Consider the following 23,309-nt stretch of genomic DNA (forward strand, 5'->3'; position numbering starts at 1 on the left):
AATAAAAAAGATCTGTTCAATATTTTACAGATATTTTGCACTTGTTTCTTTATTCTTATTGTTTTAATCGATCCTAACTGTTTTGTGTTGATCATTATTTTACTGTTTTGTTGACATCCTCGTGCTGGACGTGTGGAGAGAGGGGGTGCCACTGCGTTGGCTGCAGAAGAGGATGAACATTTGACTTTGCGTTGATCTGTTGATGAAAGCCGGTGTCGTTTGGGATTTAAACCAGGAGGAGCGCGTTGCGGATGAGGACATGGAGTCAGGTGAGGGTGCGCCTCCCGCTGAGACATCGGACATTGGGGCCAGCCGAGGTACCCCTAATGATTCAACTGAATAATAATTATAATAATTCAGAACTGAAGAAGCGTCTTGGTTGAGAGGAGAAACGTCTTCAAGAAACTTTCTTAAAGTCCATCGGATTGATTTAAACGGCTTTGGAGAACCATGACCTGGATAACTGAGAACCTACACAGACGCCAATAGTTCAAGTACCACGTCCTCTGTGCAGAAGGCAGCAGCTGAAAGAGCTGCACTTGTTGCGCACATGGCAGCTTTGAAGGAGCTTCATGCATTAGAGGAACACTTAATAAAAGAAACATTTCTTCTCCAAAAACAGTAATATAGTATTTTGTGTCGTGTTGTGGCCACCAGGGGACGCTGTTCGTCTGATATCGTTGACAACAGACGTTAAACTTAGAAATAATGTTCATATGGTTTCACTCACACCTTCTTCTGGACGAGAGGAATAAAGGTGGTTCACTTCACCTGGATCTTTAACCAACCGTTAATGATATCGATCAGCACATACCGACTACCTACCTCCATCACTTTATTAATGTGGATTTGAGGACACCTGGTGGCTGAAAGGATGAACTGCAGATACATTGGAGACAATCTGATGATCCGACTCATCCTCATCACTTGTTTTGTTTGTCCACAAAAAGTTGTCTTTATTTTGTTCCCCAGACTTTCTGTCATAAGGACTAGATAATGAGTGGATTTTAATTTTGGGGTAAACGGTTCCTTTAATTTTCTGTACAAACAATCTTCAGGTAATCAAACAGAAACAGTGCTTTATTGTATATTTCAAAGACAAGTGATATTAATGAGAAAAGCAGGTTATTAATCGATTACAATTCTCCTTGTGTGGTGCGGTGACTTCTGTCGATTGGAGGTGCGTTTGTGTTCTCTACTAAACCATAACTGAAACTAAAGACGTCAGTGTAAACGTACAGCATTTATAAGAACAGTGAGAACGATATTACAGCAGGATCTTCAAAAACGTATCACAAATACTATCAGTGAATAGATGCCAACGCTCTGGTCTCACAGCCCTGCAGCGTTTTACCGGCATACCTCTGTCGTTGATGATGACGCTTGTTGCTACAGTAACGTCGCTAAAGTGAAACGAGGAAGAAGATGGACATTTGGTGGGAGGAAGGACTTTACTGATGTCACTTCCACCCTATGAAGCTGCAGACATCCTGTTAGGTTTGTTGATATGTCGGGATTACCGTGGGACAGATGGCGCAGAGATGATGTGAAGCTAAGCTATTAGCCGCGACTATGCTACTCAGGTTGTGTATGTTGGAACCAGCTGAACAGGCACTGACGCAGATATCTGGCTGAGAATCTGCTGTAGACACGTGGAAGTCGAGGTGTGTATAATACAATATGTTGTTGTGTTGTAAATAAGAAACTTTTGGCATGCTGTATAGTTGTTCTCTTCGAGGAAAAAGTCTTTATGGATTATGAGTAATGTAGTATTTTCATTTTGCAGTGTAAAAAGCAGGCTACACAGTGGGTCAGGCTCCTCCCTGCTCTTGCAGTGTGGCGTGTATACAGTAGACGTGTGTTTGTTAGCATAGCGCGTTAAGCTGTCCTGTCTGCACCGGTGCGCTTCCGCACCACCTTCTCCTCGTTGACTTGGTCCACAGCGAGGGTCTCCACCTCGGGCTGCGGCGGGGCCTGCAGGGTCGCGCCGTGTGGGATGCGGTGTGCCACGCCCACGTGAGCCCTGTACTGACGGTCCCGGGCGGGGCTGTGGCGGGGGCTGGCCGAGGCGCCCAGGGGGCGCTCAGAGGCAATCGGAGGGATGACGGCGGGCCGCTCTCGCAAGACCTGCAGTTCGGGCGACTCTCTCCCGGCTTGAAGGAAGGGCGTGGGGTCGGGCATGGCGTCCACCGTCTCCCGCAGGACCAGCCGTCTGCCGTCCGAGCCGAGCCGGTACACCTCCGTCAGCTCCGGGTGCAGAGGCTGCGAGAGGCTCTTCTTCATGCGACGCCGCGGGGTCTCGGGCTGCCTGTCCTTCGGCGGTGGCGAGGGTTTGGCCGTCGTGACCGGGCTGACGTTGGGGCTCGCCTCCGACGAGCTGCCGGCTAGCAGCTTCTTCTTTGTGGCGTGAAGCTGGGAGGTGAGGTAAGCGATGGTGCTCGCCCTCTGCTCCAGCTCCCCGGACAAAATGGCCAGTTTGTGGCTCTTCATCTTCAGCTCCTCCAGGTACTTCTTCTCCCTCTCCTTGATGGTGTTCTCCAGGACGGAGATCATGGCGTTCTTCTGTTCCAGGTCCCGGATCAATTCCTTGTTCTCCTCTTCCTTCTTCTTCAGCTGGGCCTCCAGCTCCTCACACCTCCTCTGCAGCTCCCGGCACCGGGCCTCACTGCTGTCTGCAAAAAAAACAAGCAGCAGGTGTTTGTTAGCTTTAATTTTAAGTTTTTAATTTTATATACTATTGTGATCCCCGAAGGGAAATTAAGAATTCCCACTCTAGTATTTTTGTCAATCACACGCATGCACATATACATATATTAGTGAGTACAGGCCCCTGTAATACACACCACCACACACAGGTGGTTAGCTCAATGCTAACATAATATGGAAAATCCTATTGACGGGTTAATGCGATTAACTTTTCCATACACACAGTAAACCAGAACGGGACATTATAACTAGTTGGATATCTACGTCAGAATCTGATTCAGATGAATCCACCTGGGATGAGTCGCTAGATGTCCAAACTCTCATCCTCCGCACACATCAGGTGATAATTATACGGGATAATTACCCCCCCAGGTGGGTTCACAGGGAGTTCGTTCTCAGTATCTGATGACAAAATTTTCGATGATATCCTGATAAATAAATGTGATACTGTCGGCTCGTTACCTTGTCACTTGCTGTATATTCATATAACGGCGCTGATATGGATTCACCGTGATATCTACAAGTGCATCACTTCTGCTGTCGTGGCGCGCTCCGTAACTTATGATAAATTTTGTTTTTTTCAGTCCCCATTGATCATTAAAAATTAAAAATGCCACCAAGCCTTTTGTTTAATTATGTACTTCAAATACAGAGCAGGTTCATTTTGCCTTCACTGCCTCTGTAAAGGCAAAGAAAACTATTGAGTGAAAAGCAAAAGTGAAAAAAAAAATTCTTTCAATATTTCTGAAACTTTTTTAATGACTACCAGGATTTAACATTTTGATAAGACTAATATACAATTATATTCTTTATTTTCTTCTTATTTAAAAAGTTATGATATTATTAACAAAAATTAAAAATTAACAGTTTGTTTAGTTTTTATATTGTACTATTGGCAAAACTCAATCCATGTGTACGCTTCTACCTTATATTCTGCAATCACTTTTGGGATGCACAAATTTTTTTGGAAGTGCATTCCAGGGATGCACTACTTTCTTGAGGTCAAATGAACTCTGGGGCTAAGACAAATGGATTCAACTCGTATCTCCAGGTTCTTCTGTTTTTACCTTCTCTAATGATGACATTGACGCCCGTTATAAAATCTAAAACACCCTGAATCAAACACGCCTACACACATCAGCTCAGTCTGCAGCGTCTGACAGAGCTTCGGGACTAGCGGTGCGGTAAAAAGCCTCCTGCGTGCTCATAGGATGGCCACACCCACAGCCCAGATGAAGCATTAGCCCATGAAGCCTATCCGCTGCCAGAGATCTGATGGAGTCTGCAGACAGCTCCAGTTACACATCACAGCGGTCGTAGACGGCAGAGGCTCCGCTCCTCTTTGACCTTCACCACAGCCGCCACCCTGGCCAGCCCCGCCCAGTTCCAGCCATGTTTGCAGCGTCCAGCTCCTGGGGGCGGTGAGGACGATGCTCGCCCCAGTTGGAGCAGCTGTGCCCTGCTGCACTAAGCCGGCTGCAGGCTGCGCATTAGCGCTGTGACAGATAATCTAATTTCCTGCACTCCAGTTCCTGAGACACGAACATGATAGGGCCTCTAAGTACCGGCAGCGCCGGTCCGATCGGGTCCAGCGCCAGTCCGATCGGGACCAGCGCCGGTCCGATCGGGACCAGCGCCACGTGGAGGTCATCAGCAAACTGGACGCATCAGATCCAACAGCGGACAGTGCTCGGAATCGACCTGGAGACGCCAGAGTCCTCCCTCAGGCTGGTGTGTGACTCTGTGTCGTGGCCATGGTAACGTGGGGAGAGGGGCATTGGCATTCAGCAACGCAGCTTTAAACAAGTGGGAGTCCCACAATGCAGTGCTTCCACTGAGGGACTTAGTCTCCACTCTGAGGTCTGACCTCTCGGAGAAAACAGGTCCAGCCCGGACTGAGGAAGACTTCTGCTGCAGCCGTGATGAATCCAAAACCTCTGAAATGTCCCTCAGAGGTCAGAGGTCAAAGCATTCCATTCCTCCAGCTGTTCCTGGATCAGTGAAGTTCCTTCCTCTCAGGCTGCTGTTAAGTCTGCTGACTGGCTTTAACCTTTGACCTTAACCAAAGTAGGTCATTTTTTAATGTTCATCTGTTTGTTTGTCAGCAAAAGGTCTGAAAAGGTTCTGAAGCGTCCTGTTAGGTTTTGTACAGATGTGATATCGTGGCTTCGGACCAAGGAGATCAGAACCAGCTGGTCTTCTAATAAAGATTCAGACGGGACGTTTTTATTTGGGTTCTAACTGATTTGGGTCCTGATGCGTGTTTGTGTGTTCAGATCGATGGAGTCTTACCTGACGGGTCAGAACTTCTCATGGTGAGCTCGTACGTCAGGTCTGTGGACAGGAAAGACAGAAGAGTTAGTTTGTGTCTTCATCCTGCGTCATGCGTGACTCTGCAGTTCCAGGTTAACAGCCGTGTGTTTGGTGACGAGCAGCCGTCACGTTCAACCTGGTGGTAGTTTTCTTTTGACAGGATTAGATCCAGTTCCAGGTTAACTGAGCAGACAGGAAGTTGGAGCGCCGACTGATTTCCTGGAGGACCGGTTTGAGTCCCTCCCCATTACTACCTGCATGCTCCATACGGATTCCGCTGCGTTGCATCGCTACAAAGAGGTGGGGGAGCTTCCCGTCACTAAACGGTTTCATCCTGGCGCCGCATCTGGCCCTGATTATGGGATGTGTGTTCGTACGACCTCCTGCGACGCTCACCTGTGCACTGCTGCTGTAATCTGCTAATCTCGGCGTGCAGCCCCTTCAGCGTGTTGGCGTGGTCCTGCTGCAGGAATAGCAGGTTCTTCTGGGCGCTGTGCAGCTGGTTCTCCAGGGTCACGTTTGTGGAGGCCATGACGGGTCAGGGTCACTGCAGGGACGTCAAAGAGAGGAGAGTAAACAGAAAGGTGCCGCTATGTCTTGTTGTTTCGGGCTGTGCTCCAATTTTTGCTGCCGATTAGTCGGGCAAGTCTGCTTCAGATTGGAGATGGAACTAATTCCTGTGAGATTAGAGCATTAAATCCTGTCACAGACGCTTCTGGCTCTGTAGTTCCAGCGTGCAGCAGGTCGACCAGCTAAGCATCACTTTTCGGAACAAGAGAGGAGGAAGAACCGATGACTGGTCGCCAATCGCCACACATCTGCAACAGGACGCGATGAAGAGCACATCGATCCCTGAGAACACAGAATGTCTCCAGCTGCATATGTAAAACATCCCAGAGCTGCTCACTCTTACATCATCAGCTTGGCAACATGAATAATAAATGGAACGACACCTCGATGGACACACGTCCCACTTCGAGCAGCTGTTTGTGTAAATTTCTTTGTCTTTTGGGGGGAAGGGAGAACACGTGACAACCAGGATGTGGTCATAAATAGAGCCAGCGGTGTGTCCTGACGGCTGAAGGATAATCTATTATTGATGACTAATGTGGAGTCCTTCCACTCAACTCTGAGCTGGAAGCATCTTCATCCGCAGCTCCTTCCCAGAATAGCTTGGATAGCGTTACGTTAGCAAATACCTGAGCCATCCTCAGAACCCGGGTCAGGCCTCAGGCTGACGTTTCCCCGGCTGATTCTGGATTAAACCACACATAATTACAACGCATCTAAATGGCTCACACTGATGTGACAAGACGCTTCATAGTGTGTGATTTACAGATGACACGATGGTGTCGACATCTAGTGTGACGTTTTATGTGTCCAACAACACACTAAATGAAAAACAAGGTGTTACCTTCGATTCTGTGCGTCCAACAATTCAACAACATGAAACTAATACATGGTTACATTTCTATAGTTCAACATCTAACGAGACTCTCTTTACTAATTCAAACTTTGCTGTTGCGTCTTGATGGTTTGCTAAGTCATTTTTTGTGTGAAGGGTCATCAACAAACACATTTATAAGACTGTTGGTTTGTGTTTCTGTTGACTGCAACAAACTAAGCTGAAGGCACAAACATCCCAACAGCATTTCTCCACATAGAACATGAATAATCAATGAACTGCAGCAGCAGGAAACACTAGCTGCTAGCTACCGTCCTGCCCTGCCAGGAAGATCTCGTTACACAATCTTCCAGATTCACATTCGGGTTTAGTTGTTTTTGTTGTTTTGTCGCGTCACCATAAATCTGAGACCTAACCGGGGAAACCTTTGTATGATGTCGATTCGTTGTCGTTTTCTTAAGGCCTCACGAATCTGTTGTCTGATTTGACATTTTTCATTTGCTCCCACACCTCAAAGTCAGTTTGGAATTTAACCAATGAATAATTATGCAAAATGCTAATAATTGTATTGTCCCTTTATGTTCTTTTAATACCTCTGTTATAAAATTTAACCAAAGTGTAAAAATACAAAAAAAACCCAATATGTAGAAAGAGGGCTGAATATTAATACTAATACAGTACATTGATTTCCTGCTGTGTCATTGCCAGTATTTATCCACCTGTTCAAAATTGGTCACGAAGTTTTCAACCGATTTCTGTGAAGATTTTAGGAGAATTTAAGCGTTTTTTGTTTATTCTAGTTTTTTGCTCAATAAATGTCAAACAACAAATTCTAAGGGGGGGGGGTCCTGGTCCAGGAGTCACGTGACGCGGGTTAGCCAATCAAGGGCTGATGATCTCAGGCGTAATGACCTAATGACAGTATTCTCTGATGCCGCCTCGTTACAACTATTTTATTACTCCACTGCTTCCGCGAACCCGGTGACGTCATTGAAGCACCAAAAACAAATAGTCCTTAGACCAATGCTGCGGAAGGATTAAGGGCGGGGGGGGTCATTTTATGTCAACAACATCATGTTAATGTCAGGAAAACACGTCAACCCCCACGTTTGCTGATCCTTTCCTTTAAAATTTCAGCACCTGCATTGCGGACAGCACCCCGGATTCACACGCGTTCACCCGGCACCGGGGCTACGGGGGCTACCGGAGGACCGTTACGTTTGTCAGTACGAGACCTTGTTCATCCACACAGCAAACACCAGCAGTTGTAAACATGTCGAATTCAACAAACTTCCTGTGTTGTGTTTTATGCTCCGTGCTGCTGGATGCCATCACTGCACGTAGTCCGGGCAGCTAACGGGAGGAGCTGTCCACCATCAAGCTAGCTCCTACGTCCCGCCGAAGTCCCGTTATAAATATGTACAGTAAAGAAACGCTTTTTCAACAGGAAATTGTCAAATTTTAGTTTAGAAACTACATTTCCTGACATCGCCGGGCTGTTCTGTAACATTCGGCGGTCGCTGAAGCCCAAAAAAGAGGCAAAAATTTCAATTCAAGTTCATATAGTTGGACGTATATTCGTTATTTTTATGACGAATAAACTGCTACAGGATGTGAAAGTGATTCAAACCAGCCGTGTGTGTACGTAAAAAAACAAAAAAAAAAACCCATGAATATATGTGATCAAATTATTTGCGTCAAAATGCGTCTTTGAATGGAAGTACGCATGACGCTTTCATTAAGCTAACCTAGCTAAACAGCTAACTGTTAGGTTACGGAGAGCTTACCTTGAGGCTAAAATGCGCGGCGTTTGATTGTTATTTGAAAACTGTCGTTGAACGGAATGAATACCGGCCGGCTAGCTGCGCTCGGCTCTGCGGGGCATGTCGGTGATGCTGTCGGGCTCGCCTCGGTCGGGTGAGAGGGGAGGGCGGCTCTGTCAGGTTCCGATCATCTCCCCGAGATACTAGCAGACAAAATAAAGCGGTGCATCATGGGAAACCGGTGGAGACCTCATCTCTACGAGCAGTCGAGGTCGTTTCCAGTCAGATCGATAAATATCAGCTGTTGGAATTACAGCCTGAATTAGAAATGAGGTTGTTACTAACCTTAAAGTGTTTGTGCAGCGGTTGTCAGGGAAGAGTATCGGTTTTTGGTAACCGAGCAGCGTCATCACCATAGCAACAGAGGCTGTCAACTGTTTCATGCTGATGCACGTCTGCCATCTGGCGGTGGGAATATAGCATTACTACAATCGTACGTGCGTCAACCTCCAGTCTACATCAGTCTGACTCACTGGTACAAGAGTTTTTTGATGTAGTTATTTATTTTATGAGGACAATGGACATTAATCAACATGTTAGCTGGAGTTAGCATATTTTCTCATTCACATTCATTGTCTTAAGACAGGTCAAAACATACTAGTAATATACAAATAGATAAAACAGTTGTACACAAAAATGAGCTGCATGCAATGACTGAAGAGTTTAACAAGATCAATAAACTGATGTTAAGGTGTTTTACTCTTTACCTGCTCTGACCTGCTGACCTCCCCTTTCAGCATCAGCTTCATTCTTCTTCATTATTCTTCCTCCTCCAGAGATCCAGGTCCAGTTCGGCCAGAGCTCTGATGGAGATCTAGACCTGAACAGAAACACCTCCAACACTGTGCTGCTGAACTCAATAAAGGCTCAGAGGTTTTCTGTTGATCCATTTAAATTGTTCTCCAGTTCATCAGAAATTTTACCCATAACCCTAATTCACAATAGCTGCCTTAACTGAATCACCTCCAGCTATAATCTGGTCTCAGATCAGTCTGGATCATGATTAGCTGTTATTACACAGTAAGGGGTTTACTGTGATCCTGTACAATTTAAACAGTCTGGATCACCTGACCCAGATTAAAAATGACTTCTAGAATAAAAATAGTGACACCTGCTCCGTCCTTCCACCGGCTGTAGAGGAAATTTAAATTATTTTTGGACGGATGAAATCCACCGTGGCGCAGCTACTGCGTAAAATGAGACGCACAAAAAAAATTAAACCATTAGTTTTCATTCCCAAATCTTACCCGAGTCTCACATTTGAAAGAAAACACCTAATGGTCCGGTTATCAAACTGCGTGGCCTCTGGTGATTGACCTGCAGGACTTGACTGTGTGAGGCCACAGAACATGTGTTGTTTGGTGGAATTGCTCCAAACCTGAGCGCAGAAGTCAGTGTTGGTGGTGGTGACTGAGTCAGTAACAGTAACTATTCTGCCTTTGACTTGGCATATTTGGTGAAGTTGCTTCAGTCTGTGTAGCTACTGTTGCCGTAGGCAGGAGGCTGTCGTTTCCTTGCTCCTACCTGTGCTCCATATTAATCTGTTGTGGTTCTCTGTGTGTCCATGGCAACGCCGTGGATGAAGTGAATCAGGCTCGAAGGACCAATATTAGAGAGACTTTGTTTGCTGGAACCAGCTTGTCCACAGCAGTAACTCCAGACAGCAGGCGTCACACAGGGAACAATTCAAGCTTCTTATATTTAATTAATGACATACATTACAGAACTCAAATTCTTTGGAAAACACAGCCTCCGTGGAAAATATGACCACTAACTCTATAAACGTAGCTAGGAACCCCACAGTGCATCTGAGCTGTCCAAGCAATGTGCCTGAATAAATCTAAGCATCACAACAACTTAGCAAAAACGTACGGAATTTACAACACAATAAGTTGTTGTGTTGTAAACAAGAGACTTTTGGCATGCTGCATAGTCATTCTCTTCTAGGAAAAAGTCTTTATGAATTGTGAGTAATGTATTACTCATAATCCGACGATGAAGAGTTTGCGGCTCCTCCAGGTACTTCTTCTCCCTCTCCTTGATGGTGTTCTCCAGGACGGAGATCATGGCTTCCTTCTGCTACGGGTCCCAGTCCGGCTCAGTTCCTTCTTCTCCTCTTCCTTCTTCTTCAGCTGGGCCTCCAGCTCCTCACACCTCTTCTGCAGCTCCCGGAACTGGACCTCACCGCTGTCTGCAAAACAACCCCCCCCCCCCAGCTATTTCAGTTATTTTAAATGGAGGAATGTGGTTTGACTTACGAGCTCAAACTAGTGGATTCAACTCATATCTCAAGGTTCTCCATTAGCCCATGAAGCCCAGCTGCTGCCAGAGATCTGATGGAGAGTCTGCAGAAAACCACCGCCACCCTGGCCAGCCCCGCCCAGTTCCAGCCATGTTTGCAGCGTCCAGCTCCCGGGGGGGTGAGGACGATGCTCGCCCCGGTTGGAGCAGCGGTGCCCTGCTGCACTAAGCCGGCTGCAGGCTGCGCTGCTCTGGACCAGCGTTGGTCTGATTGGGACCAGAAGGTCTGAAAAGGTTCTGAAGCGTCCTGTCAGGTTTTGTACAGATGTGATATCGTAGCTTCGGACCAAGGAGATCAGAACCAGCTGGTCTTCTAATCAAGATTCAGACGGGACGTTTTTATTTGGGTTCTAACTGATTTGGGTCCTGATGCGTGTTTGTGTGTTCAGATCGATGGAGTCTTACCTGACGGGTCAGAACTTCTCATGGTGAGCTCGTACGTCAGGTCTGTGGACAGGAAAGACAGAAGAGTTAGTTTGTGTCTTCATCCTGCGTCACGCGTGACGCTGCAGTTCCAGGTTAACAGCTGTGTGTTTGGTGACGAGCAGCCGTCACGTTCCACCTGGTGGTAGTTTTCTTCTGACAGGATTACATCCAGTTCCAGGTTAACTGAGCAGACAGGAAGTTGGAGCGCCGACTAAAGGAAAGAGTTGGCTTACAATGGCTTCTCTCATAAACTTGGGTTCCAGAAATCCCCAAGTTTGTCTTACATCATATCAACAGCGGATGTACATTACTTACACTTCCATGGATGCCCACAACAGGTGAAAACCATCACTAAATGGTTTCATCCTGGCGCCGCATCTGGCCCTGATTATGGGATGTGTGTTCGTACGACCTCCTGCGACGCTCACCTGTGCACCGCTGCTGTAATCTGCTAATCTCGGCGTGCAGCCCCTTCAGCGTGTTGGCGTGGTCCTGCTGCAGGAACAGCAGGTTCTCCTGGGCGCTGTGCAGCTGGTTCTCCAGGGTCACGTTTGTGGAGGCCATGACGGGTCAGGGTCACTGCAGGGACGTCAAAGAGAGCAGAGGAAACAGAAACATTATTGATGACTAATGTGGAGTCCTTCCGCTCAACTCTGAGCTGGAAGCATCTTCGTCCGCAGCTCCTTCCCAGAATAGCTTGGATAGCGTCCCGTTAGCAAATACCTGAGCCAGCCTCAGAACCCGGGTCAGGCCTCAGGCGGACGCTCAAACCAGACATAATCAATGATTACAGCGGACCACACTGATGTGACAAAACGCCTCCTAGCATGTGATTTATAAATGACATGATGTCAACATCTAGTGTGACATTTTATGTGTCCAACAACACACTAAATGAAAAACAATGTGTGTTCTTCGATTCTGTGCGTCCAACAATTCAAAAACATGAACAAACTAAAATAAATATGTGGTTACATTTCTGTAACAGTTCAACAACCAACGAGACTTTCTTGGCTAATTCAAACTTTTCTGACGTGTCTTGACGGTTTGCTGAGTAATTTTTGTGTGTGAAGGGTCATCAACAAACACAGTGAGCCCGTTTAACGAAGCAGGTTTAGTGGAAACCCTGGTTATGTTAATGCTGAAATGAGAGAAAACCAGAATTTCCGGTTTCATAAATAGACTTAACTTAACCCAGAGTTAGAGCAGTAACCCTAACCTGTTTCATGAAGCGAGGTAACTGAACCTCTGCATTTGTTACCATAGTAACAGACTCTCTGGAGCTAACCTAGCCGAGACCAGGTTTTAGTCCATAAACCAAAGGTTTCCTCTGACTCCGGCCTCTTTCAAAGCCGCTCACGTTTCATTTCCCGGTTCTATCCGAAGGTGATTTTTATTGTAGTTCAGTTTGATCATTCAAAAGACAGTCTGTCTTTTAGAGAGATTTTAGGTGCAAACATAGCGTGTCTGTTTGACGAGGATCCCATTGGTGAAGGTTCAGCCTTAATTCACGGAGAATTAAATATCCTTGTATCGTGTTCAGATGTCCCATCATATCCAGACAGTTATCTTTATGATCAGTGCCACATTCTGTCCAGGTCACGTGTGAAGCTGCAGACTACATTTCTGATCTGGAGACAAAGTGTTCTGGGTCGGTTCCTGACTGACGGATGCATGATGAGTCTTACCTGAGTACCAGATTGTAACGTGGTCAGTAGCGTAGAGGTCGTCTCCATCCTGTAATCCACTCTAATATGTCCACTATACACCACAGGAGACTTTGATGGCTTTGAGACTTTGATGGATTTTATTTGGGGGACAGGGGTTATCCATGGCAACAGGGGCTGCTGAACCCTTATACTGGACCAGGCCCCCAACAGAACTTCAACTAGGTTCACTGCAGGTAAAGAGCCTGGTTGGAGATGACCACAGGCCTGCTGAAAGCCGTTTCCAGTGCTTCTGCCACCTCAGGATGATTCCTGAGTGGGTCTGTCACATAATTGTGTTGTTCTTCAGACTGTGACACTTCTGTGTTGTGCAAAGATGGGCGAGGATGACGCACACTGTATTTCTTGAGCCGTCTTTATTTTGGCGTCCAGCCGAGCACTCATCTTTCACATTCAAATGCCGCCGCCGCCCTCCGCCCTTCAAGTATTGCAAACTCAGACACAACTCCCACACACAGAACAACTCAGGGCAGCAACACACAACTGTACCAAAACACACAGGGTAACACAGTACATTACCAGTTTGTTTTGACCTGCCTAAAGACCCTGAATGTGAATTAGCAACCATGCTAACTCCAGCTAACATTGTCCCAATCAAATAAGTACATAAATACATAAATAATTAAACTGTTCACCCAGCAAGCCAAACTGATACACTATTATAGTAATGTATATTCCCCGCTGATGGCAGATGACAAATTCTGTTGCTATGGTGATGACGCTGCTCGGTTACCAAAAACCGAAACTCTTTAAAGTTTCGTTTAAAAATATTTTAATAGTCAAATCCGGAAGTTGTTGACGATCTAACATCGTCCAACTTTGTCTCAATATTTTTGTAGTTACCCACTATGTCCACAAGAGGGCAACGTGATCACAGATCTTTCAAGAACGGAGAATGACACGTATTCCCAAATAACTTTATTGTGTATTTTTCTACGGAGCAGTTTAAAATATATAATGCTAGGAAATTCAACGTTGCTGTTATGTTTGTCTGAAGGCTTTTGGTGATGTTTGGTGATGTTGTATTGACAACATGAAAACAAGTTGTCAACACTTGTTTTAATTTAATTGCGTAAAGGTATGTATCATTGCTGCTATAATTACCCGGTTTGGCCACAGAAGGGTAGGAAATGTATTTCCTAAGCAGGAAGTGGTATGAATACAGACTCGAATATGAATTCAGCATGCATGTGGTCTTTTGCCTGCATTTTCTTTCATTAAAAGGTCTTTGTGTTTTTGTTTTTGTTTTCTTTTTTGTTTTGGAGTTCACCTCACGAGTCACATCCTTTAATTGTTGGTTTCACCTATCCAGCAATTAGAAGTGCTACGCGTTGAAATGATGATTTTCCATTTACATCGATCAAAAACCGTCGCAACAGAGTGTAACATGTCTTACTATTTGAAATGTATACAATCCTAAAACTGCTAGAAATGCCAACTAGCAGTAGCCCCCATCTCCCTTCTCGTTCGGGTTTTCTAAAGGTAAAGTAGATGATTGTTCGTCTGGGTTCAGACGCGAAGACCGAGTAAAGCTAAAATATGTCGTACAGCCATTGACCACAGGAGGGCAGTGTAGGCACAACATGGATAAAGGTGGATGGAATCGCCGATGTAGGTTCATTTCCGGTGGCCTCTCAAAATAAGAGCATCAAACTAACGAAGTGTAATTTTTCAATGTAATGAGGAAAATACGAGAAAATTTGAGTGACGCGTTCTTAATACCTTTACAGCGGTTTTGAAAGAATGCCACGAATTAACATACAGACAATTTTTCCACAAAGAAGGAGTCAGCCGGTGAATGAGCTCGGTAGCGCTAAAGCTACTGCTAACTGTCGGGGACATCAGTGCAGTCTGTCCTACAAACCTCGAAGTTAAAGGAGCAATAGTAATGCTAACAACTAATTTAAAAGTGTCCATTGTTTACGACATTTAATTCGCTTTCATCGGGGAGGGGGGCAAACACGCAATCGTTCGGCCGATTGAAATTATTCTGATAGTCAAAGGCGGAAGCTGTTGACAATCTAACAACGTCCAACTTTGTCTGAATGTTTTTGTAGTTACCCACTATGTCCACAAGAGGGAAAAGTGACTACAGATCTTTCAGAACGGAGAATGACACGTCTTCCCAAATAACTTTATTGTGTATTTTCCTCCGGAGCAGTTTAACAGATATAATGCTAGGAAATTGAACGTTACTATTATGTTTGTGTTAACGCTTTTGGTGATTTTTCACTTAAAGCACGTCATTACTTCTTTTAATTTATTAATTGCGTAAAGGTATGTATCATGGATGTTATAATTACCCAGTTTGGCCACAGGATTGTAGGAAATGTATTTCCTAAGCAGGAAGTGGTATGAATACAGACTCAAATATGAATTCAGCATGCATGTGGTCTTTTGCCTGCATTTTCTTTCATTAAAATGTTTTTCTCTTTGTCTTTGTGTTTTTGTTTCCTTTTTTGTTTTGGAGTTCACCTCACGAGTCACATCCTTTAATTGTTGGTTTAACCTATCCAGCAATTAGAAGTGCTACGCGTTAAAATGATGATTTTCCATTTGCATCGATCAAAAACCGTCGCAACAGAGTGTAACATGTCTTACTATTTGAAATGTATACAATCCTAAAACTGCTAGAAATGCCAACTAGCAGTAGCCCCCATCTCCCTTCTCGTTCGGGTTTTCTAAAGGTGAAGTAGATGATTGTTCGTCTGGGTTCAGTAAAGCTAAAATATGTCCTATAGCCATTGACCACAGGAGGGCAGTGTAGGCACAACATGGATAAAGGTGGACGGAATCGCCGATGTAGGTTCATTTCCGGTGGCCTCTCAAAATAAGAGCATCAAACTAACGAAGTGTAATTTTTCAATGTTATGAGGAAAATACACGAGAAAATTTGAGAGACGCGTTCTTAATACCTTTACATCGGTTTTGAAAGAATGCCACGAATTAACATATAGACGATTTTTCCACAAAGAAGGAGTCAGCCGGTGAATAAACTCGGTAGCGCTAAAGCTACTGCTAACTGTCGGGGACATCAGTGCAGTCTGTCCTACAAACCTCGAAGTTAAAGGACCAATAGTAATGCAAACAACTTATTTAAAAGTGTCCATTGTTTACGACATTTTAGTCGCTTTCATCGTGGAGGGGGGCAAACACGCAATCGTTCGGCCGATTAAAATTATTTTGATAGTCAAAGGCGGAAGCTATTGACAATCTAACATCGTCCAACTTTGTCTGAATGTTTTTGTAGTTACCCACTATGTCCACAAGAGGGAAAAGTGACTACAGATCTTTCAGAACGGAGAATGACACGTCTTCCCAAATAACTTTATTGTGTTTTTTTCTCCGGAGCAGTTTAACAGACATAATGCTAGGAAATACAGCGTTACTATTATGTTTGTCTGAAGACTTTTGGTGATGTTGCACTTAAAGCACGTCAATACTTGTTTTAATTTATTAATTGCGTAAAGGTATGTATCATTGCTGTTATACTTACCCAGTTTGACGACAGGATTGTAGGAAATGTATTTCCTAAGCAGGAAGTGGTGTGAATACAGACTCGAATATGAATTCAGCATGCATGTCGTCTTTTCCCTGCATTTTCTTTCATTAAAAGGTTTTTCTCTTTGTCTTTGTGTTTTTGTTTCCTTTTTTGTTTTGGAGTTCACCTTACGAGTCACATCCTTTAATTGTTGGTTTAACCTATCCAGTAATTAGAAGTGCTACGCGTTGAAATGATACTTTTCCATTTACATCGATCAAAAACCGTCGCAACAGAGTGTAACATGTCTTACTATTTGAAATGTATACAATCCTAAAACTGCTAGAAATGCCAACAAGCAGTAGCCCCCATATCCCTTCTCGTTCGGGTTTTCTAAAGGTAAAGTAGATGATTGTTCGTCTGGGTTCAGACACGAAGACCGATTAAAGCTAAAATATGTCATACAGCCATTGACCACAGGAGGGCAGTGTAGGCACAACATGGATAAAGGTGGATGGAAACGCCGATGTAGGTTCATTTCCGGTGGCCTCTCAAAATAAGAGCATCAAACTAACGAAGTGTAATTTTTCAATGTAATGAGGAAAATACGAGAAATTTTTGAGTGACGCGTTCTTGTCTTTACATCTGTTTTGAAAGAATGCCACGAATTTAACATGTGGATGATTTTTCCACAAAGAAGGAGTCAGCCGGTGAATAAAATCGGTAGCGCTAAAGCTACTGCTAACTGTCGGGGACATCAGTGCAGTCTGTCCAACAAACCTCGAAGTTAAAGGACCAATAGTAATGCTAACAACTAATTTAAAAGTGTCCATTGTTTACAACATTTTAGTCGCTTTCATCGGGGAGGGGGGCAAACACGCAATCGTTCGGCCGATTGAAATTATTTTGATAGTCAAAGGCGGAAGCTGTTGACAATCTAACAACGTCCAACTTTGTCTGAATGTTTTTGTAGTTACCCACTATGTCCACAAGAGGGAAAAGTGACTACAGATCTTTCAGAACGGAGAATTACATTACTGACACGTCTTCCCAAATAACTTTATTGTGCATCTTCCTCCGGAGCAGTTTAACAGATATAATGCTAGGAAATACAACGTTACTATTATGTTTGTCTGAAGGCTTTTGGCGATGTTGCACTTAAAGCACGTCAATACTTGTTTTATTATGTATCATTGATGTTATAATTACCCAGTTTGGCCATGGGAGGGTAGGAAATGTATTTCCTAAGCAGGAAGTGGTATGAATACAGACTCGAATATGAATTCAGCATGCATGTCGTGTTTTCTCTGCATTTTCTTTCTTTTAGAGGTTTTTGTGTCTTTTCTTTGTGTTCTTTTTTGTTTGTGTTCACCTCAGGAGTTACATCTTTTATTTGTTGGTTTTGTTGGTCTCCAAACTTTTTCCCATCAGGGCCACATGACTTTTCCTTTCTCCGATGGGTTTGGAACAGAAATTGCAGGGGTACCTCAATGTAAACATTTATTGTCTTCTAGAAAGTCGTGGGTTAAACCTGTGGGTCAGAACCCAGAAGAAGGTTCAAACATTTTCAAATAAAGCAGAAGTTAGTCCAGGTTAACAAGTCGTCCTCATCCTCTCATCAGAGCAGCACGGCGGCGCAGCGGTAACGCTGTCGCCTCACAGCCAGGAGGTCTGGGGTTCAAATCCCACAAGGGCCTCTCTGTGAGGAGTTTGCATGTTCTCCACGTGTCTGGTGGTTCCAAAAACATGCGCATAGCTGAGTTAAAGTGATCAGAGGTGTGAAGGAGGGTGTGAGGACACACCAAGGGGGGGGTCATTGTAGTGGGGAAGTGGTTCTAAACCCGGTTACAGAAACCAGGTTTAGAACCGGGTCTTTTGTTGTTTCCTCCACCTGTGAACCCCATAAATACAAGTTCCAACCCAAACCCCAGCAGCTGAAGGTTCAGCTCAGAGAGATGAGAGGAGGAACTCAGACCTGAGGTTATGGGTTCAAATCCCAGCTTCTGCCTTTAGATTTTCTCCAGAGTGTTGTGAATAATAAATACAACATCCGACCACTTCCTGTGTGTGGAGTCAGGTAGCTCAGCCTGTTAAGGTGCTGAGCAGGTGTGCAGACATTATAGGTTCAAATCCCACCCCCCCATCATTTTTTCAGGCTGTTTCCTGAACGACGAAGACAAATACGCCCGGAGAAAAGGTGTGAGCGTGAAGGAATCGGTAGCGTGGTGGGTTAGCCCGTAACGATGAGCCCTCGGTCCTACATCCATGTCCCAACCCAGCGCTGCAGGTTCTGGATCAAAACTGTGTCTCGCAGTAACGAGGCCCGGGGGGGGCCGTGTCCCCTCCGCGGGTCTGGAGCTATAGAAAGAGGGGGTTATGGAGCCCTGAGCCAGAAACGGCTGACCTTTTACTGCATTCATGAACATCAGTTTTGTATTTGAGGGCAGGGAAGTAGGCGGCCGCCAGGCGAAGAACGTTCCGATGTCGTCAGGTTTGTAGGTAATAAAAGGCAAGATCATGTTTTTGAGAAGAACCACCTGTAATGTGATCAGAAGCTGCTGATATTTCACTATCGTGAAGTAACGTCTAGTAGTACACTGAATGAACAGGATTCAGACACTATTAATGAAATACATAAGAACCTCTCTGGCATCTTCACAGAGAAAAAGGCCTTGGACATGAACTTCCTGTTGGACATGAACTTCCTGTTGGACATGAACTTCCTGTCGGACATGAACTTTAATAAACCAGAGATTATTTAATCCCTGGACGAGGTAAAGGTTTTCAAAATGAACAAAAGGGCCAAAGGAAGCTGCTCAAACAGAGGAACAGAACCCCAAGAGGACCGCTGGATTTGTCTGTAAATTACAAGTAAAATGAAAACAAAACCCACAAAGTAATCTGATTACAGTTGTACAAAAAAAGTGTTGAGCAGCCCCCCCCCACTCCTAATGCTAACACAATCCAGCGCCTGCCTGCAGTCGACAGGTGACTACCTCGGCCCACTCCTCCACAATGTGGTCACACATTTGGTTCAAACACCTCCAGGAGGAAACGAGGCAGACTGTCTGTGAGGACAGCCCCCCCCGTCTGAACAGCTGAAGACGATTTGAGGGCTCCCGCTCTGATTGAGGGTCTGGGATTGGAGCGCTCCGAGGAGGACATGCTGCACCAATCAGGAGCCGGGGATGGAACAGGTGGAGTGGGCGGAGCCAGGACTGGTGGTGGTGACGCTTTGGGGGGAGGAACCAAACAAACACACATGCCCATGAAAACCTGTAACAATCACACACACATGTGTTGTTAGTTTCTGTTGAAACACACCTGTCTGAATGGGGGGGGGGGGGCACTGTGTTTATTCTAACACTAAATCATCTTTAACACTCATCCAGCTGCAGGCTCTGTCGGCTCTGTGGTTTGAACACCAAAGACATGGATGTCGGCTCTGATGCTCCTGACAGACCCCCCCTCCAGGTCCATCAGTGTAACACAAAACACCCCCAAACCGTCACAACACTTGTCAGGAGGTAACCAACCCCCCCCACACACACATTTAAATGACCCTAAGGCGGGGGGGTCAAAGTCAAATACACTGAGGGCCAAAAAAACAAATGTGCTTCAAGCCGAGGGCCGGACTGGTTCAGTGTTTATTAAACACAGTGACATGAACACAGCCTTTTAAACAGTTATTACTTCATGATTAAATGAATAAAGAAATACTTTATTATGGCTGTCAGTAACTTCAGGGGGAAACATTAATATCAAGATAAACGCATAAATGAAATTGCATGAGGTATAAACTGAAAATGCGTTATTCTGCTGCTCTATGATCCGACCAATCACTGCCTTCAAATAGTAAAATAAAAAAATTAAATAAATACATGTGAATCAAATCAGTTGTATTCTTTGTTATGGCTCTTATCTGTAATTTTCCCTGAGTCCATTCAACTGAAATAAATATAAATGAATAAAATACAGAAATCTATGGCACACAGACAAAACACTTCCTTCAAGGAGACATCACGTCTTGTAGAAACAAAAGTGTGATGCTCACTGGTCTGAGGCTGACCTGGTGTCTGATGGTCTCATCTTTCATCAAGTCCATCAATGCTGGGGGTCAGGAACCCCTCAGGATGGAGTGAAGGTGTTCATCAGTCAGACGCTCCTGTGTGACGTTCGGTTCATCTTCATCAGACAAACATTCTTCACGTCTGTGCGGCTGAAGACAGAGAAGGTCCGAGCAGCTGGCGGCTGGGGCATTGTGTCGGGGGGGAAACGGTTAAACTCTTGAAACCCCCCGCTCTCAGCGTCCACCTTCCTTTTAGCCAGTTTTGAGGAGGGGGGGGGGTAACTATATCCAACCTTCGGCCTGACTGCTGATAAACAATTAAACCAAAGCCCTCTTGCTGCTCTGCATGACTTCCGCTACGGTTGCATTGTGGGTAATGTAGTGTTCTGGGTCCAGACACGAAGACTGAGTAAAGTTAAAATGTCATACAGCCATTGACCACAGGAGGGCAGTGTAGGCACAACATGAAGGTGGATGTAACCGCCGATATAGGTTGATTTCCGATGACCTCTCAAAATAAAAGCATCAGACGGTACAGTATAATAACAATAAATCAAGTACAGTATCATGTTTCAGTGTAATGAAGAAAAGTTCGACATGTTTTTTACATAACTTTTGAACAAATGTGACGAATGTACATATGGACGATTTTTCATATAGAAGGAGTCAGCCGATGAAAAAGTTTGGTAGCGCTAAAGCTACTGCTAACTGTCGGGGACATCAGTGCAGTCTGTCCTACAAACCTCGAAGTTAGAGGAGCTATAGTAACGCAAAGAAATGATTGAGAAGCATTGTTCACAAAGCCAATAAACTCGCTGTTGCAACGTGGAGCAAACCTGTAATGTGATAGATAAAACACTGCTGAACCAGAAAGTATTGACTAACAGAATTTTATTGATATTTTATAATATACAACAGAATAAAAAGTTTGAGTCAGATATGTACAAAAAAATCCATCGTCTGATCCGTTTCCTGAAGCTTCTGGTGGTGGGAGGAGCTTCTGCAGTACCTTGTTCTGGTTGGGAAGGGTTCAACAAACAGGAAGTAAGACCTGGTGCACATCCCAGCAGACAGCAGCTCGTCGTCCGATGAACCTTAGGATGTTTGACCCGGGTTCAGGGGGGTCAGGAGCATCCACATCTGGAACTGGTGACCAGACAGACAGGAGGCGGGTCTGAGTCCATGTTCTGATGGAGGACACGTTCCAGTCCAAATAACTACCGTCCAAAGCTGAACCCGCCACTGAAGACGTCTTTTCACTTCTTCATCATCGACGATCCTCATCACCACCTTCTCCTGCGTGTCCATGTTTGTACACATGTGCACTTTACCGAAGCTCCCTTTACCCAAAAATCTTTGCAGTGTAGCAAGTGTCGCTTCTGTACAGACAACAGCAGCTACGGATCTCTACGGGTTTATGACCTGTGATGACAGAAGAGCTTTATTCAGTGACAGTGTTTCCTGGTGAATTCTTGTTCTAACAGACAAAACACTGACGGGACTCAAACCAGCCTGAATACGGAGATGTAATCCAACAACAACGTGAGGGATCAGCAGGAGAGCCACACTGCAGTGGGTTTTACCAGCATGTGGAACCACTGCAAAGAGTTCAAATCCCAGAAGACTCAAAACAAACGCAGAACTTCTGTCCACTGGCTTCAGCTTTTAAAACCATCCACCAAAAATGTCTGATTTAATTAAATGTCTGATTTAATGTCAAGCCTGACGGAACAGCGGCTCACTCTGACCGAAAGTCAATGTTTAGCATTGACGCTAGCTGAGAGTGGCTAACCATGGCTAACCGCTGCTACCTGTCAGCTGTTAGCTACCTGTTAGCCACTTTCTTTGAAAACTGCTTCACATTTAATCTTCCATGTTTTTCCAGGTATTTTTCCAACTGATATTTGACGTGCTGGTGAAAATATTTCACTCAGGGGTTTAAAGACGCGCCGCTGAGTCGTTTCCTTCAGTATTTGTGTCATGTGATCTCAATTTAATGAACTCCAAAACGATTTACCTTCAAAAACGTCTCCGGTGACATTTTACCCCACCAGCGTTGATCCCGGCAGGAATCCTCCTCGTGGAGCAGTGCAGCCTCCCGATGATGTCATCCTCTGGGGTGGCGGCCCCGACCCCGGTCTATTGAGGACGTTTGGAACGTTCACCTCCTGAAACTGACATTTTCTCCCCGGGTTTGAAGGCTTTTTAAGAGGGGGGTTAGTTATCTGTGGTCTGGTTGCCATGGTTGCAGACGAGATAGAGGAGATGACATCTAAATGTCCTAAGTCCGGCCCACTTTTAGACAAACACCCGCCCTAAAGGTGGAGAAAGCATTTCTCTGACTGGGACAGATGACACAATTGTAGGTGGGTGTGGCCTTTTAGCCACCCATGAGTTACAGCAGGAGAACTATAGCAGGAGACAGACGTGGTCATGATAATAAATTTTATTTAAAGGCACCTATAATGACACTCAAGTACACGTACAGAAATACACAAAGTCCATTAATCAATAAAAGAGCAATCGGTATCAGATGGAATAGACAGCCTTAAACAGATTTTGAGTTGTGATTTGAAGTGGGGGAGTGAATTGATTTCTCAGTTGGGGTGGTAACGAGTTCCAGGGACGGGGAGCAGAGCAGATGAATGCTCTGCACCCCGTGGCAGTGAGACAGGCTGAGGGGACAGACAGGTGTAAGGAGGAAGAGGATCTGAGGGAGCGGGACGGAGTGGTGACAAGGAGATTGGACAAATATGGAGGGGCGAAGTCATACTGTAGATGGCCTTGAAAGTTAGGAGGATTTTGAGTTTGACACATGTGCTCTAAGGACTGAAATGAACACTCTTCTGTTTGCCAAGCAGGTGAGGAAAGAAATTTAAAAAAATATGGTGACGGCGTTTCAGTAGTTTGCACCATGACAATGCTCAAATCAGAAGAAACAAACATCTGATGACACCTATTCACATTTTCAACAGTTGCATTATTTGTCAAACACAAAAATAGCATCACATATTTACATTTGGCAAATCACGATTCCTCCGCGTGCGACTTTACAAGA

The 23,309-nt window shown here is 44.9% G+C and overlaps 2 protein-coding genes across 2 annotated transcripts; both read right to left on the reverse strand.

Annotated features, from left to right (window-relative positions):
* Window positions 1-1,024: 1,024 nt before the first annotated feature.
* Window positions 1,025-8,386, reverse strand: LOC137592629 (coiled-coil domain-containing protein 92-like). The gene is made up of 4 exons (XM_068310921.1): window positions 8,212-8,386; window positions 5,416-5,566; window positions 4,999-5,040; window positions 1,025-2,672 (listed from the first exon to the last, which is right to left on the reverse strand). Exons 2-4 carry the CDS (start codon window positions 5,549-5,551, stop codon window positions 1,879-1,881), a joined length of 972 nt encoding a protein of 323 aa, XP_068167022.1. The 5' UTR covers window positions 5,552-5,566; window positions 8,212-8,386; the 3' UTR covers window positions 1,025-1,878.
* Window positions 8,387-9,943: 1,557 nt separating this feature from the next.
* LOC137593177 (coiled-coil domain-containing protein 92-like) lies at window positions 9,944-16,446 on the reverse strand. The gene is made up of 4 exons (XM_068311824.1): window positions 16,198-16,446; window positions 11,403-11,553; window positions 10,954-10,995; window positions 9,944-10,438 (listed from the first exon to the last, which is right to left on the reverse strand). The coding sequence occupies exons 2-4, from the start codon at window positions 11,536-11,538 to the stop codon at window positions 10,311-10,313; spliced, it is 306 nt and encodes a 101-aa protein (XP_068167925.1). The 5' UTR covers window positions 11,539-11,553; window positions 16,198-16,446; the 3' UTR covers window positions 9,944-10,310.
* Window positions 16,447-23,309: the final 6,863 nt, after the last annotated feature.

The sequence above is a fragment of the Antennarius striatus genome, chromosome 3 (assembly GCF_040054535.1).
Source record: "Antennarius striatus isolate MH-2024 chromosome 3, ASM4005453v1, whole genome shotgun sequence".
Taxonomy (NCBI): Eukaryota; Metazoa; Chordata; class Actinopteri; order Lophiiformes; family Antennariidae; genus Antennarius; species Antennarius striatus.

Bases quoted from the DNA above. Each gene is read 5' to 3' on its own strand.
- LOC137593177 (XM_068311824.1), bottom strand. From the start codon at position 11,538: ATGGCCTCCACAAACGTGACCCTGGAGAACCAGCTGCACAGCGCCCAG. The intron at 10,996-11,402 runs GTGAGCGTCGCA...TCCTGTCCACAG, and splicing joins ATTACAGCAGCGGTGCACAG to ACCTGACGTACGAGCTCACC. The intron at 10,439-10,953 runs GTAAGACTCCAT...GTTGTTTTGCAG, and splicing joins GAGAAGTTCTGACCCGTCAG to ACAGCGGTGAGGTCCAGTTC.
- LOC137592629 (XM_068310921.1), bottom strand. From the start codon at position 5,551: ATGGCCTCCACAAACGTGACCCTGGAGAACCAGCTGCACAGCGCCCAG. The intron at 5,041-5,415 runs GTGAGCGTCGCA...TCCTGTCCACAG, and splicing joins ATTACAGCAGCAGTGCACAG to ACCTGACGTACGAGCTCACC. The intron at 2,673-4,998 runs GTAAGACTCCAT...TTTTTTTTGCAG, and splicing joins GAGAAGTTCTGACCCGTCAG to ACAGCAGTGAGGCCCGGTGC.